Genomic DNA, 14,938 nt, shown 5'->3' with positions numbered 1-14,938 from the left:
CTATCTTCATAAGTCAATTCTCAGCTTCTAAAGGTTCCGTAGTCTTCTTGAAAGTCGATGGAGATAACTTCTTAAATTTTATAATATTACTTCGTTGCTCTGTCTGCTCTCCACCGATTAGAGCCCTTCCTTTTCCAACTAAAATCTGATGATACAACTAAGGAAGAAAAGGAGGGTTCTCAGCCTCTTACCTAGCTTTTCCGGTGGCTTTTGGGTTGAAACCCGATGAGCTCGAGAAGAGAAAGAAGAGGGGAAAACTTCGATGATCTCTGATTTGGCCTCGGTCCTTGATGGGAAGAAGAGGGAAATCCTCTTCCCTTTAAATAGGACTAGGGGGTGGTGGATTTTGACACCATCTAGGAGTCGAATCAGGAGAAGATGACTTTTTATGAGAGTTGTTTCTCAAATATCTTTCTTTTTCTTTTTAATAGTTTTCTGCCGTTTTTAAGATTTATGCGATGTTCTTGATTGGATATTATATTCTCTCCTTCTAAAAAGAAATTTCATCCTCAAAATTTCTCACTTAAGTTTTCAAAAATGTAGGATTACTTCCTCAAGTCAATGTCATCCTCTAATTTTAAAATTGAATATTTTCTTATAATATCTTTCAAATCAAATTACTGTTCTGATCAATTTGAAAATAATTCAGACCATTATGCTTCAGCTACATATTTTGATTCAAATCCATCAATGCACTTGTGTTAAATCTAAGTTTCTATATTATGTTATAATTACTATAAGTTATCGTCACAATATCCCTAGTGTCTATCCACCTACACATGTTTGATTTTGTGTTATTTGTCTACTTATGCTCTAATATCATATTAATTGTTGTGTCCCCGATTCGATATCGCGAGCTAAGGATTTATAGCAACCGCCGCATATTCATAAAGAACTTTCTCCATAAGTACACAAGGCATCTCATCACTATATCACAAAGCAACAGTGGAACAAAATGTTCCACTTTAATTCAAATAATTAAATCAAATATCTTACAAAATAAAATTTCATAGTTTTCTATCAATTTTCAGTAAATTCTAATCTAAATAAACATATCAAATACTGCTTCTACTTCACTCTTCCATATTGAATATCTGAGTCAAACTAGTCCTTTGAATCTATAAAAATAATAAAATATAGAGTAATAAGTTAGAAATTCTAGTAAGCAATGTATATTTTAGTTAGATAAATTCAGCAATAATAATATACTGAAAATAAGCATGCAAGATGTATCAACTCAAAACATATAACACTAATCAAAATAAGATTCATGTAAATTCAGTCTTTTCAAAATTTATTTTCAAATTTGTTTCTCATTCATAAATTAATCTTTCAAAACATCCGGTTTATCTTGACAGTAAGTGAACTAATCAAAGTACCAGCACATAACCTTCACTGGTAGGATGTCGATATACCAGTGTATAATTTTCACTGACAAAATATCGATATACTGGCGCACAACCTCCATTGGCAGGCTTTCGATACATAGGTTGTGGGTCAAAATCGATCTCGACTTAAATCTCTTTTCCATAAAAATCAGTTTCGTATTTCAATCGAATAATACATAAAAATATTCGAAATCAAAATCAGTCAACCACAACTCCATAATGAAATCAATGCCTTCGATATACATCAATAGCATTCTATAATAAATTTAACCAATAAATATCATGCTTCATATTCATAAATCACAATTCATAAATAATACAATTCAAAATTCAATGATATAAATACTACATAATTTGCTGATAAATCTAAAAAAAGAGTAGCATTACTTGTGAGTAAATTCAATTAACAAGTTGAATTAATTCTAAGAATCTTTTTCAAGAGTTTATTATCCTTGTATTGGAAATGTGCGCATCTTGTTGCTTAAGAGTATTGACCCTTCCTAAGGTGAGGTTGTAGACTTCCATCTTTGTCTTGTTCAGCTATCAAGGTAGGCCGACTCTCCATCCTTTGTGGGCAATCAGCTATTTTATGACCTTTTTGATTGCAACCAAAGCATGTACCAACATTCCTATGATAATAACTTACTGCATGATTTCCATGACATTGGGAACACTAACGTTATCAGTTGACTCATAGTTGTCACTCACTAACCTCTTATTTGAACCTCTAGTAGGTTTACTGTTTTGTCCTTAGGATTCGTTTGATCTATTCATTTTTTTGATTTTTTTTTCTTTTTGCACATTCCTCATTAAATTCTCTTTCAATTATCCATGCTTTATTCACCACATCTGCATAAATAGTTAATTCATATGGCACTATTTGTTTTCTGATTTTTGTTTTCAGTTCCATCTCAAATTTATGCACTCGATCATGCTCCTCCTCGACTAACCTCGGAACAAATTTAGCAAGCTTTGTAAATTTAGCTTCATATTTTGCAACTATTATATTTCTTTGTTTTAGATAAATAAATTCTTGTTTTTTCTGAATCTTTACACTTCGAGAAAAATATCGATCATAAAACACTTTTCGGAATCTCTCCCAAGTAAGTTTCTCTCTTTGCTATATTTGTGTTGTAGGTTCTGCCACCAATTAAATGCCTCACCTTGCAATATGTATGACCGCATATAAGATCTTTTCATCATCACGATATCTTGTAACCGCAAACACTTTATCTTCATAAGTCAATTCTCAGCTTCTAAATATTTCGTAGTCCCTTTGAAAGCTGATGGAGACAACTTAAATTCTATAATATTACTGTATTGCTCTGGCTACTCTCCATATGCTTGCGGTGGTGGTGTTTGTTGTTGCCCTAGCCGTTATTGTAGTAACTATTGTTGTAATTGCTGTTGCAATTGCATAAAGTCAACTAAAGTCTGCATTATGCTGGGTATATTTGGTTTTTGCTGCTCCCTCTGGTTATTGCTGTAGGATCAACAACTTCTTGCTGAGAGGTGGCACCGACCTGCTAAGGAGTTCCACCCTTTTGTTGAGTCGATGTCTCTCTAACAGTATCTCAAGCAACCCTCTTTATCTTACATGGAGCCATCTTAATTTTTCACGAACAACGAGCTTTCTAAAATTTTCTTTCTAACCTAATATCCAAAATTATACTGTTATCAAAATTTAACCATAATTATTTTCAAAATAAAATCTTAAATTCTCATAGGACTGGCTATTCGACGGTCAACAGTCAAGATCCCTTCATCAGGATCTATGAAAGCCATTAGAAGGTCTTTTTAAGAATTCAGAAAATCTTAGAAGAGAGACATCATCTAGAGAGACTTTTAGAGAGACTTATGGAGAGAAAGTTGGATTTTTCTAGAGAGAGAACGTAGAGAGACTGGAAAGAGTGAAGAGAGGCAGGAGAGACAATTTTCAGGAGAGAGGGAAGAGAGAGAAATCCTCTCTTTTTTTTCCTTTTCTTTTTCTTTCTTTTTTTTTCTCTCGATGGAACGAGGAACCTCCTGTTCCATTCTTTCTTGGAATAGGGAGGACTTCTCAGTGGTGGCGGTGGCGGTGGCCATGGCCAGTGATGCAAGCCGTGGCGGCATGGATGAGGGATCATCGACCGGCGGTCGACGGCAACTATCGTTGCCTGAAAATTCAGAAAAAACCCATGAAAAAAGTAGTGAAAATAGGGGTTTGGTTTTCCCTCTTTTTCTCTCGGAATAAGGGAGCATAATCGACATGGCTGTGGCTGGCGATGGCTTAGGCTATGACAGCATAGCCCGAAGTTCTCAGATCGATGGTCGACGATGGCCACTGATGTCAGAAAAACCAAAAGAAGAGGGGTGAAAACAAAGAAAAATAGGGATCTTTGAAGCTGATCGGAGTCCTTTTCCAACTAAAATCCGACGATAGCCGGCCTGAACCTTAACCAAACAACTAAGGAAGAAAAGGAGGGTTGTCAGCCTCTTAGTTTCTCCGACGGCTTTTGGGCTGAAACCCGATGAGCTCGAGGAGAGGAAGAAGAGGGGAAAACTGCGGTGATCTCGTCCGATTTGGCCTTAGTCCTTGATGGGAAGAAGAGGGAAACCCTCTTCCCTTTAAATAGGGCCGGAGGGAGGGAGTTTAACTCCTCCCCGGTGGTGGATTTTGACACCGTCTAGGAGTCGAATCGGGGGAAGAAGACTTCTTATGGGAGTCTTCTCTCAAATTTCTTTTTTCTTTTAGTTTCTTGCTGTGTTAAGATTCGTGCGATGTTGATGGCTGGGTATTACAATCTATCTTCCTGCATCTTATATTGTACTCACATCTTCTTTAGAGTTTTAAGCCTGTCTTGTTGTCCATGTAATTTATGGCTTCTTATTAAGGTTTCACTAGGCAGCCAAACCATAGGATTTACCCTTGGTGGCCGCCTCTTACCTTCCTAGGTTCCACGAAGGCCTAGATTTTTCCCCCCTAAGCCAGCCCCTCTTATTTTAAATTGAAGAGAAGGTGTATGGTTTAGGATGTGGTGGTTGAGTGCCAAGAAACCCTCGAGATGTCGAAGTAAGAGACCTCTAGGTTGTTGACTACAAAAAGAGAGATAGAGAGAAGAAAGAGACTTGGAGGAGACGTTCAAGTAATTCTTGGAGGGCCTGCTGGGTACACGTTTTTTGTGGTGGTGCCTAGAAAAGTCTTTGTCCATCTACTTGCATCTTCTATTGTTTTCATATCTTCTCTTTATGTATAAATTTATCTTGCTTTGCATGCAATCTATGCTTTCTTGGTGATTTATTGAAAAAAAGAATGATCCAATTTTAAATCTTCCACTACGCCATGATGTTGGACTGCACAGGTGCCCATCAGAGGTTTAAAGTTAAACAATCTATCGGTAATTCAGGGATACTAATGCATGTGCCGTGGACCTAGCTTCCACTTGACCCAAAGCATGTCAAAGGCTGATCAAAGAAGCAAACCTGAAGCTTGATATGAACTTGTATCGATGGTTACCTAGCTAGTTTAATTTAGGAAATGAATCCTGAAAATTTGGTGTATTTTACATGGACTTGGGTTTGTTGGGTGCATGTTTTTTCCTTTCAGTACCTTGAAACTAGTGCCTTTACACTCTAACCAATCTCGAGCAAATTGTTCATTAGCAGCCTAAACCCCATTGTCTCCAGTAAGTGTCCCCCCTTCTCTCTCTCTCTGCTAGGTTTAGGGTTCCCTTGGCCTTCCCCTCTTCCTCCCTCCCCTCTGTCTCTCGCTTTATCTCTCCCGCATGTGCTTTGCTAGTGTTAGGGTTTTACCCTTAGCCCTCCCCCTCCCTCCTTCCCTCCCTCTCTCTATCTCTCCATCCTCTTCCTCTCTCCTTTTCTCTGTCTCCCTTTTCTCCTTGTTTTCAGCACACCCTAGTTTGGCATGGTAGGGAGCCATACCGTACTGAGCTAGTCGCTGGCTCGCACCATCTCTGGTGCCTGTTTGGTGAACCTTTGATTAAATGAGCTCAGTCAAGCATCGCTTACAAATGATTGTTACACATATCTCAATTTAGTTGGGGCTAGAACTATAGCCTTCAATTATCACAATAGAATTATCTGCTCTTTGCTTGAAAACTTCATTCTACTTTTAAATGATAGTCTCTACATTGTTGATTTGGAATGGGTTATTCTTTGCAGGTAGTTAACTTTCAACAAAGGTTTGAAACAAGATGGATTCATTTAAGCCTTATATTTAAATAAAAATGAAAGTGATTGTTGTTGCTGATGCACCTTTTGGATGCCTTGTCAATCTTGACCTATCTCATATATGTTGTGCTTGCTGCCCTCATCCATGACAAGTTCAGTTCTCCATCTCATTTCGGACATTTCTTTTTAAAAATGTTGCAGGTGCTTCTATTTAGCTAAATCCTACAGTTCAGCTAGTAAAAGAATGGAAGCATATGTGTTATTTTGCCATGCTCGCTCTCTTGCAGATACTGCTTTGCAAAAACTTCAAATGACAAATAATCCTGACAAGGTGCGTCGCTTGTGTAACCTATTGACATTTTGTTACAGATGTTAACTTTTTTAATATATGGCCTTTCTGCAAGAGTAAAAAGGTAATCCAGTCAAGGTCATAGTTTTCAAAATGTTGGAATGGCAAGAAAGGCAATACATGAAATGAAAGTGTGAAATAAAGTTCACACTGTGTTATGGATAGAGAAATGACTGCAAAACCAGTAAGAAGTTCTTTGCACAACCCAATTGTGTTGGGCATTCTACTTATTTACTTGCCTTTCCTAGTTTTGAAGAACTCGATTAGACTTATTCCTCAGAAATGAATCCAAGAAATGCTGGTGGGAGAAAAAATGTGTTTGCTGGCAATTCTTATCTAAATCCTTAGAAGCTGTCACTTTCTTGTGGGTTGAGTCCATAGCTTTTATGTATAGCGAGTTTTAAGCTATCAAATCAATCCATGTACTTCTTTCTTAAATAAGTAAATAAGGTCATCTACAATTACAACTTTTAAAGCTTGTGTCTCAAGGATGGGGATATTTCTCTAGATAAGTTTTTTACTGAGATGTAAATGCTAGAATTTGTTCCTTGTGCTATAGAGTCTCAGTTAAGTCACGCTAATTTTTCTGTTTAGCTTTTCACCACCTGATTCATGGTAATATTTTGTCTTCACGATCACAAGATATAGTGCTTCCTTGCAATTTCCTTGTTAGTTGCTCACTTTGTTTTAGTTGAGGAATAATGCATTTTCCATAACTAAAATAGTGCTGCAAGTATATTACTGGGTGTTGTTATTTTTGTGTATGAACTATCTCTCTATTAATGATGCAATTCTAGGGCGTGTCTATACCCCCAAATTCAGATCCACCATGGCTCCTACCATGTCTCCCTATTTATCTCTTTAACCACGTCATAATAATCAGTGACTCCCAAGCATGATCCCAAGCATGACCTTTTCAACCCCTGTCACAATGCTCAATTAAATAATATATTTTTCTTTTTTCCCTTTCTAAATCATAGCCGTTGATTATGTAATCTTCTTTTTTAAATATTAAAATGGGATTCCTAATAGAGCTTTAGAACAAAATGCATTTGACATGAGTGGTCTTTTGTCAATGCGCCCATGATCTATGCCTATTCCCCTTCCTACTCATCATGTGCATCGCATGTGAGTCCACTCCCGAGCAGCTTCATTTTTTGTAAATTTCTGACCTGTCCTTTCCAACCCATGGACCCCAGGCTGGTGCAACTCCACTTATTTTCATTTGCTTTTTCATTCACCTCATCCCATTTTATGGCTTATGTGCGTTGCATGTATGTAGATCTCTAGTAACAATGAAGGATTTAAATGTTGGAAGAGCTACTGGTCAGTACTAAGAGACAAATAATTGATGTGGCTTAGTCCACCAGAATTCTTGTAATGTAGACTATAGCAGGCTAGATTCATTTTAGAGTTTTACTTTTAATATTTCTTCTGCCATATTAGGAAATTGTCATCAATATTTTAATATATATATATTTTTCATCTAGAAATTATGAGAATTAGGAAGGACATGACAAAATTGAATTTGTCTAATGGGCGCTTTAATTTAGGTGAGGTTAAAATAATGGGGAACCAGTGGAGTTGGGGAGAATGAAACTTAAGTGGTTTGACTAAGAAAGGGGCATCATGGTTATGAACAGGGTTTAGTTCTATTGATCTTTCAATCCACGGGGTCTTATGTTTTAGTTTGTCTCTGGCTAATGATATTTGCTTTGGGCTTGGAGATGAATGACATTCCTTATATGAAACCTTGCTTTCTCACATATCCACTCCCCTTCCATGTTGAAGAAACTTCAGGGGGCTGTTCCCTTGTTATAAGAGCTTAAATTGTGTGGCCAATTAGGCTCCCCCAGTAATCATACTTAACAGGTTTCATATAATGTCGCTTTCTTATGCAAAGTTTCTTCAATATAAAGGGATAGTTGAGCCTCTTATGCTCAAGCTTTCCAAAGTTTGATGGATTTTATCTCTTGTTGGTAAAGCAAACACCAAGCTAAGTTATACTAGTTAAGGATGTTGACATTATTAAAAGGAAATATCCACCTATCCTATGAAAACATTGGTGATATTATGCAATCTTTGATGGAGTTTGGCATTTAACTTGATGGTGTTCTCCTTTGCACAAGGCATTCCTTTGAGGACTACATCTCCAAAAAAAGTATATAAATTTGTAAAATGGGAGCACTTTTGATTGTTGTTGGATTTACAGGTAGAACTATTTTAACATGATGGTTTAATTATTTTTGTCCATGCTGTCTATTCCAATCTTGCTTATGGTATGTAATATTTTCAAGCAAGTCAAACAGATAGGAGAGCTGATATTACAGAATGTATTGCGCGACATCTATATTTACTTCTGCTTGCTTCTCAAGGGGCTTACCATGTTATCTGCATCATTAGGATTTGGGGATAAATTCTAGTGGTAGGATCGTGCCTCAAGTCTGGATACAGTTTAAGATGCCTTCCTATTGAAACACTGATAGAACCTTTGTACCAGCAGATAAATGGTGTGAGAAATGCATAGTGGCACATGTAAATTGTATATCACTTGATGATCATGTTCTAACTATCTTAAACATGGAGATAATTTCATTGTTTTATGTTGCTTCCCAACTGTTAATCTAATCAAATTATTTTTCTTTTTAGTGCAGACCTTTCTTGATCATTGGATGCACAATCAAGAATTTGGTTTTTTGTTTGATAAGCATTTTAGTTGTCTCAGATTGTGATCCTAAGTTTGGGATATTAAGTTGCTGAACATGTCTTCATTTGCATTATAGGAGATAAGGAGATGATATCCTAGCAGCGGGGATGCTAGGCCTTTTAACATACTGCACTATGTAATGTTGTACTGTATTTTGTTTATTATTTTAAATGGTATTTTATACAGATCTTTATTTATAATATATCATTTTTTTTTTTGAGAGGTAGGATGGGAGAATCTACTAAAATGAAAACGAGGATTATCTTGAGATATGTTTATCTCTTGTGCTTCACATGATAGATGCGAAACTGCTTTCTGACATCTTCTTTTGACAGACTTTGATGAGGGATCTGAAGGTCCTGTCTGACAACTGTAGATCAAACAGTTGCATTGAACATGCAGCAGGGATTATAGAGGAGGAGAGGATCCCTGAAAAGCTTTCTAAAGGAGTCTCTACCATATCATTAACAGGACATGAAAAGAAGGTATATTTGCAGGACATGCACAACAAATTTAGGAAAATATACTTAGGGAAATTGAGATCCACCCTGGCTGATTGCCACTTTATGTTTAATCCCTGGCCTGTGCATATGTATGTAGAGAACAGGTATAGCTCCATACAGAAAAAGGCCTGACTCTGTGCAGGGGATTAAACATAAATTGCTGTGCCAGGACTACACAATCAAACAGTGGACCTAAAACTGGGGTTTTCCCCAGTTTACTTTTTACCGCTGTGGTGACTACTTGCATCCCATAAGTGCTATTGAAGTTCCCATTGAACTGAGGGGCTGCAAGTTGAGCTCGCATCTTACATTCCATCTCTTTTTTCATAGTGAGATACTGAAAGCACTAACATCCATTTATTTAGATTGAAGTCATTACAAATTCAATGCTATTTTACATGAATATATAGCAACAGCTGTGGCCTATTCATTGCAGGAAGAGAAGTTCCTTCTGGAAATGCTTGATGTTTATGAATCGGCAGTTGGCAATTTAAACACAAAAGCTGTTCCTCATATTGAACGTTTTCCTCCTCCTTTCCAAGCAGTACCTTGCAATCCTATCGTTCTGGACATTGCCTACAACTCAATTGAGTTCCCATCTCTTGAGAACAGAATGAAGAAAGACAAGAAAGGCATTTTCAGCAGACTATGGCGATAAATGTTGTCTACTTGATCTGGGTACATGAAGATAATCCATATTAAACTTTTCCCCTGCTTCTCTAGGCTCTTATCCCAAGGATTTGACCATTCATCCTTTATGATGGATTATGCTTCTGTTACGATTCTTTTTTCTTGGTTGGTGGGTGTTGTTCTGAGTTGTTTGGTAGGGTGGGAGACTGTCATGCGAAGGTTTAATTTATTAAATAGACATTTGTGTTGCTAAATTGGAGGGAAGCATCCATGTCCCCCCTCCCCCGGCTATCTATAACACCAACCAAGTTATGAATCTTCAGTTCCGTTCATTATACCATAGATGGTATTGCTTTCAGTGTGTAGTCAAACAGATGCTTTCACAAGGATAATCTCTCTGACCGATAAACCTTTTTGATATTCATTATTCTCTGCTTTTGTGATGCTTTTCTCATGGACATGGATAATGTTATGGTATTCAGCTGAATGATTTGGTATGTCCACATTATTGGCGGGGATTTTGCTGGTGGATGAATTTCTTAGATAAGCTCTTTCATCTTTCAGGAAAACCAATCTGTGCTAAATTGCGGTAATTTGGTAAGTGGGTTTTATTAATTTCGCTGTTATGGAGGTGGATAAATGTGACATGCAGATCAATTATGATGGGCGTTTTCATTATTTGATGACAGAAAAGAATATTACAACAAGCGGTGCAAGGGCATGCACTGGCTTGGATCCCAGTCCTTGTCCGGCTTGGAAAGCACGGTACTTTATAATTTTAGTGAGAATGAAATCAATATTACACTTTCCAGCAAGGATGTCAAATAGGAAACATGAAGGTGAGACTGGTAAGGCCGCAGCTCTTGCCAGAGCTCTTGATCTTGCGGACTCAGCTTCTACAGACTTGTCATGGAATTCTGAGTAGAGTTTGGTGGTGTGTATGCCAGCGGTTGTATTTGAAGCCTCATGTTAAGGATTTTTGTTATATCCAAGGCAGTCGAAGATGAAATGCCCCCACAACATCACAAATTAGGTTTCAGGGTGCTATTGATTATTAATAGGCTGAAACCTGAGAGCATGCAAAAGTTCTGGAAGATAAAGTTAGCCCGAGGAACCATGTATGCTAAGCATCACCATTATATTATTATCATACCTGTCATTTTAGGGAGATTGCTCTTGAAAATTTGTGATTAGTTTATCAGTTTCTTTTCTTCTAAATTTTGTCGATATTAAAGTCATCTTTTAATTCTCTTCGTTATCTATATTCTCATTTCTGTATCTTAACAAAAGAAAGTCTATTGCGCACCATTCAACGGAGAATGGTCTTAGGGAATGAGTTTTTCAGATTTTTTATTAAAATAATATTAATTTAAAAATATTTTATTTAAATAATATTATTTTTAAAGTATTTAAAAAAATACTATATGAAGTAAAGTCATTCTATCATAAAGTAACTTTTTGTGCTGAGTCAGCATATCCAATATCAGATTGGGTGGATATGTTGGACAACAAAATCATCTTATTATAAGGTGATTTTATAAATCGTTTAACTGTAGAGCGATCATATGAGTCGTTCTATCAGAGAGTGATTTCATTAGTGTCACAACCATTTTAAAACTCGAAACCTCCATACACGAGGCTTCTCTCCGTCTTCGTTTCACTCTCATGCATAGTCGTCGGTTTCCTTGGAGCTCAAAACCGTAGAACCTGAGACCTCTCTCCCTCTCATGTGTGAGGTCGAGCGGATCAGCTTTCTCTCTCCCTCTCATATGTACGGTCGAGCAACAACTCTTCCTCTCTCTTCCTATTCCTCTCGTACATGCAAGCAACCTCCCCCTCTCTCCCCCCTCTCTCTCTCGTGGGTGCGAAGATCGAGCATTTGTTAATGTTATGGACAATCTTGTCGACACTGTATGAGTCATTCAAAAGGATAGACGACTTCAGACTACATTATCAACGGATAATCCAAGTATCTCATCATATGTCCAGCAAACCTCATACCTTAGCTTTTCGGATTTTGAACTCTCCATAGATGATGCATCTATATCACAGAGGATGAGCGAGTCAGGAGACATGTCGTATCAATCCGATGAGTAGCATGTCGATCAGCATGGGAGGCCAGAGGTAGGGGTCGATTGAGAGTTTTTCGAAGTAGACACCAGGCACATTTTGATAGGCCGAACACGCTAGCACTTCCTTCCCCATCGGTCGATACCGTGCCTGAGCCACATGACAGTGGTTAGGATGATATGCATTTACGAGAGACGGACGTGGAGGCCTCGGTATCTTGATATATACGTATCTCAATAGTTGTGATATTTGTATATTTTTTTTTTGCTAAAAAGTTTTGTAATCATCAACTATTGAATTATATTATTTTGAAATTAATATTATAATTTTTTTTAATCTGAATGCACATGTTATAATTTTTGTTGGTTGCGTAAAAAATTAATTGTTGAGCTGGATACAGCTTATATAGTTAGAATTTGGGATTGTCCATTATTTCTAAGATATCTTGCTATGTTAATTATAAACAAAGGTTGAAAAAATTTGAATTTGTATCTAAGAAAAGTCAAGAATTTTTGAATAGATAAAGATGCTCGGAGAATGCCAAAATTAGCATTTCATCAAGTTGGAGATGCAAATAATACTTTTCGAAAGTTTCAGAAATTAAATTGAGAGAATCGGTTTCGGATATGAAGAGGTGACGGCTAGGTCATTCCTTTCTGGATGGCACGTTGGCACGGATGTTTTAGGGTGGGCACACAAAAGGGGATGACCCCTACGTTGAGGGGTGACCCATGGGTCTTTGCTATATCTATAAAAATAAACTTTTTGTTTTGATTTGTAGCGCAGTAGGGTTCGACACATGGGTCGACCCATGCCAAGTTGCCATGACAAGTTGGTGTTATACCATGAGCTATTTCAAAGTCGCCCTATTAAAAGGTGACTTATAGAGGCACCTTATCATAGAATGACTTATAGAGCCATCCTATTATAAGGCGATCTATATGGATGCCCTACGATAGGGCGACTCATACTATCAGCTATCTATTCTCTAGCTGACGGTAAGAGTAGTGAGTCAGTATGAAAAGTCGCCCTATCATTGGGTGACTTAATTTTAGGCAGTATTTTGGTAAATAGTTTTGAAAGGATATTATTTTAATATTTTTTTTAAATTAACATTATTTCAATAAAAAATTTGAGTTTTTCTTTTTGATTTTTTTTTGATTTTCTGATTATCAGAAGAACTTATTTTTCTTTATTGGGCAGGGGAGCGTCAAAGACACCTCTCTCTTCGGACCAGGAGGAAGATTTGATCATAGAGGGCTCTTCCAATAGCTCCCTCCTCCTGGGATCATTTGCCCTCTTCCTTTTTTCTCTATTTCCACGCTGAAGCCCTTACAGGAGCCTCCCTCTCCATGATCCCTTTGACTCTCGCTTTTGGCATCAGCTCTTCAGACTCTTTTTACCTTCTGGCAGATTAGCAACGAGAAATAAATATTGGTGCTGTGAATTTTTCTCATTGCAAGTTGGATGTAAAGATATGTACATGTGTATGTGCATGAATGGCTTGATGTACTTTATATATATATATATATATATATATATATATATATATATTTGCTTATCTATTGATTTGCTACCGATAAGTACATTAAATATCTCAAAAAAAAATTAAAATATTTATTAATTGATATTTATTTTTTAAGAATTGATGTTTTTATTTATGTTTTGCAGGAAAAATGATCGTCAATGTAAAAAATCCGATTCGCAGATTAAAAGAAAGAAATTAGGAGCAAATCGGATCCAAAATGGATCCCAAATGAAATCCAAAAGCCAAAAGTGAAAAATAAATAAAAAAAAAAATATAACATGCGGTCTATCGTATGGTGCATGGACCAATCCACCGTGCAGTTCACGTATGGTGCACAGGAACAGGAGCCCCTGGTCTTTTATTGCGGCGCACACGGGGTTTATGCTGGGTCTGAGAGTTGGTTGGTGCGGTCGAGTTCAGCAGCGGATGGGCACGACACGATTTGAAGCATGGGATCTTTAAAGCGGAATGGGTCCTGGTGGCTTAAGCGGGCTTGCGTGAGACTTAAACAAAGGGCGGACGCATGAACATGTAGCCTGAGATGCGCGATGTATGTGGAAACAAGCTGGCAAGGAGTCTTATTCTGAGAGGAATCAAGAGATTGAACACGTCCAGGACTTGGGGGATTTTGGAGGCTATAAAAAAGGACCAAGACATACAAAGAAAAATCATTCAAGGAGAGAGCAGAAGTAGGCAACAGAGAGAGGCAAGTGACAGCAGAAAATTTTCTTTTTTTTTCTAGTTATTATTTTAAACTTTGAGAGAAATAAGAGAATACAGAGGAAGAGCTGGAGATCTCTATGCATGGCTAGACACCTTTATCTTGAGAAGATGGTGAAGCTTGCAAATGGGTTCTTATTTTTTTTTATATTTAATTTTAATGCAATAGAATTATATTTTTATTTCATATTTTTTTATTTTTCTGAGGTATTGATTTAGCCTGCATGGTCCATACCTTCAACAGATGTGCCATGGTCTCTGAATACGGTACGTGCTTAAGAGAGATAGATTGTCATATGTTAGATTAAATTTTATATCTTGTAATTAGATTTAGACAGTTTATACTCCAAACAGATGAGCCATGATCTACGAATACGGTCTGTACCTCTTACAGATAAACTATACTAATATCCCAATCACAAGTATTAATATTATAATATATAAAAAAATCTATTTTGCATGATGGATTAAGGATTCCTGAGTTATCTCTCTGACTTGTTTTCATTTACAAATTACTTTAAACTTGCAGTTTAATTCTTGCTATTTTATTTTTAATTTTTTTTACAATCAATTCTCTTTTATTATTTTTTCGTGAAATAATTGTCCTATATCTTCAAGGATACACCCTATCTATATAGTTTGAGTTGATTTTTATTTTTGACCGCCTACGACAATGATCAAATTTTGACGTCGTTACCGGAGATCTAGGCATGATTATTTTTTTTTCTTTTTTAAAAAAAAAACTTTTTTTAGTCTTATTTGCTTTTTTAGCTGACTTCTTTAATTATTATTGCTTCATTTTAGTTGCCTTATTTTCTAAATTACCTTTTATTCTTATGAGTATAAAAAAAATAAAAAAATAAAAAACATAAT

The 14,938-nt window shown here is 36.7% G+C and overlaps 1 protein-coding gene across 1 annotated transcript in view; it reads left to right on the top strand.

The window, feature by feature from the left end:
- LOC105034674 (uncharacterized) overlaps positions 1-10,087 on the top strand; it is a 46,566-nt gene extending 36,479 nt beyond the window's left edge. Inside the window, exons 11-13 of the mRNA XM_010909914.4 lie at positions 5,760-5,889; positions 8,950-9,099; positions 9,554-10,087. Coding sequence (XP_010908216.1) covers positions 5,760-5,889; positions 8,950-9,099; positions 9,554-9,775 — 502 coding nt within the window. The 3' untranslated portion in view covers positions 9,776-10,087. The remainder of the gene's footprint in view (positions 1-5,759; positions 5,890-8,949; positions 9,100-9,553) is intronic.
- Positions 10,088-14,938: the final 4,851 nt, after the last annotated feature.

Source organism: Elaeis guineensis, chromosome 14, assembly GCF_000442705.2.
Source record: "Elaeis guineensis isolate ETL-2024a chromosome 14, EG11, whole genome shotgun sequence".
In the NCBI taxonomy this organism is placed as follows: Eukaryota; Viridiplantae; Streptophyta; class Magnoliopsida; order Arecales; family Arecaceae; genus Elaeis; species Elaeis guineensis.
This window is presented reverse-complemented; position numbering and strand designations above follow the sequence as displayed.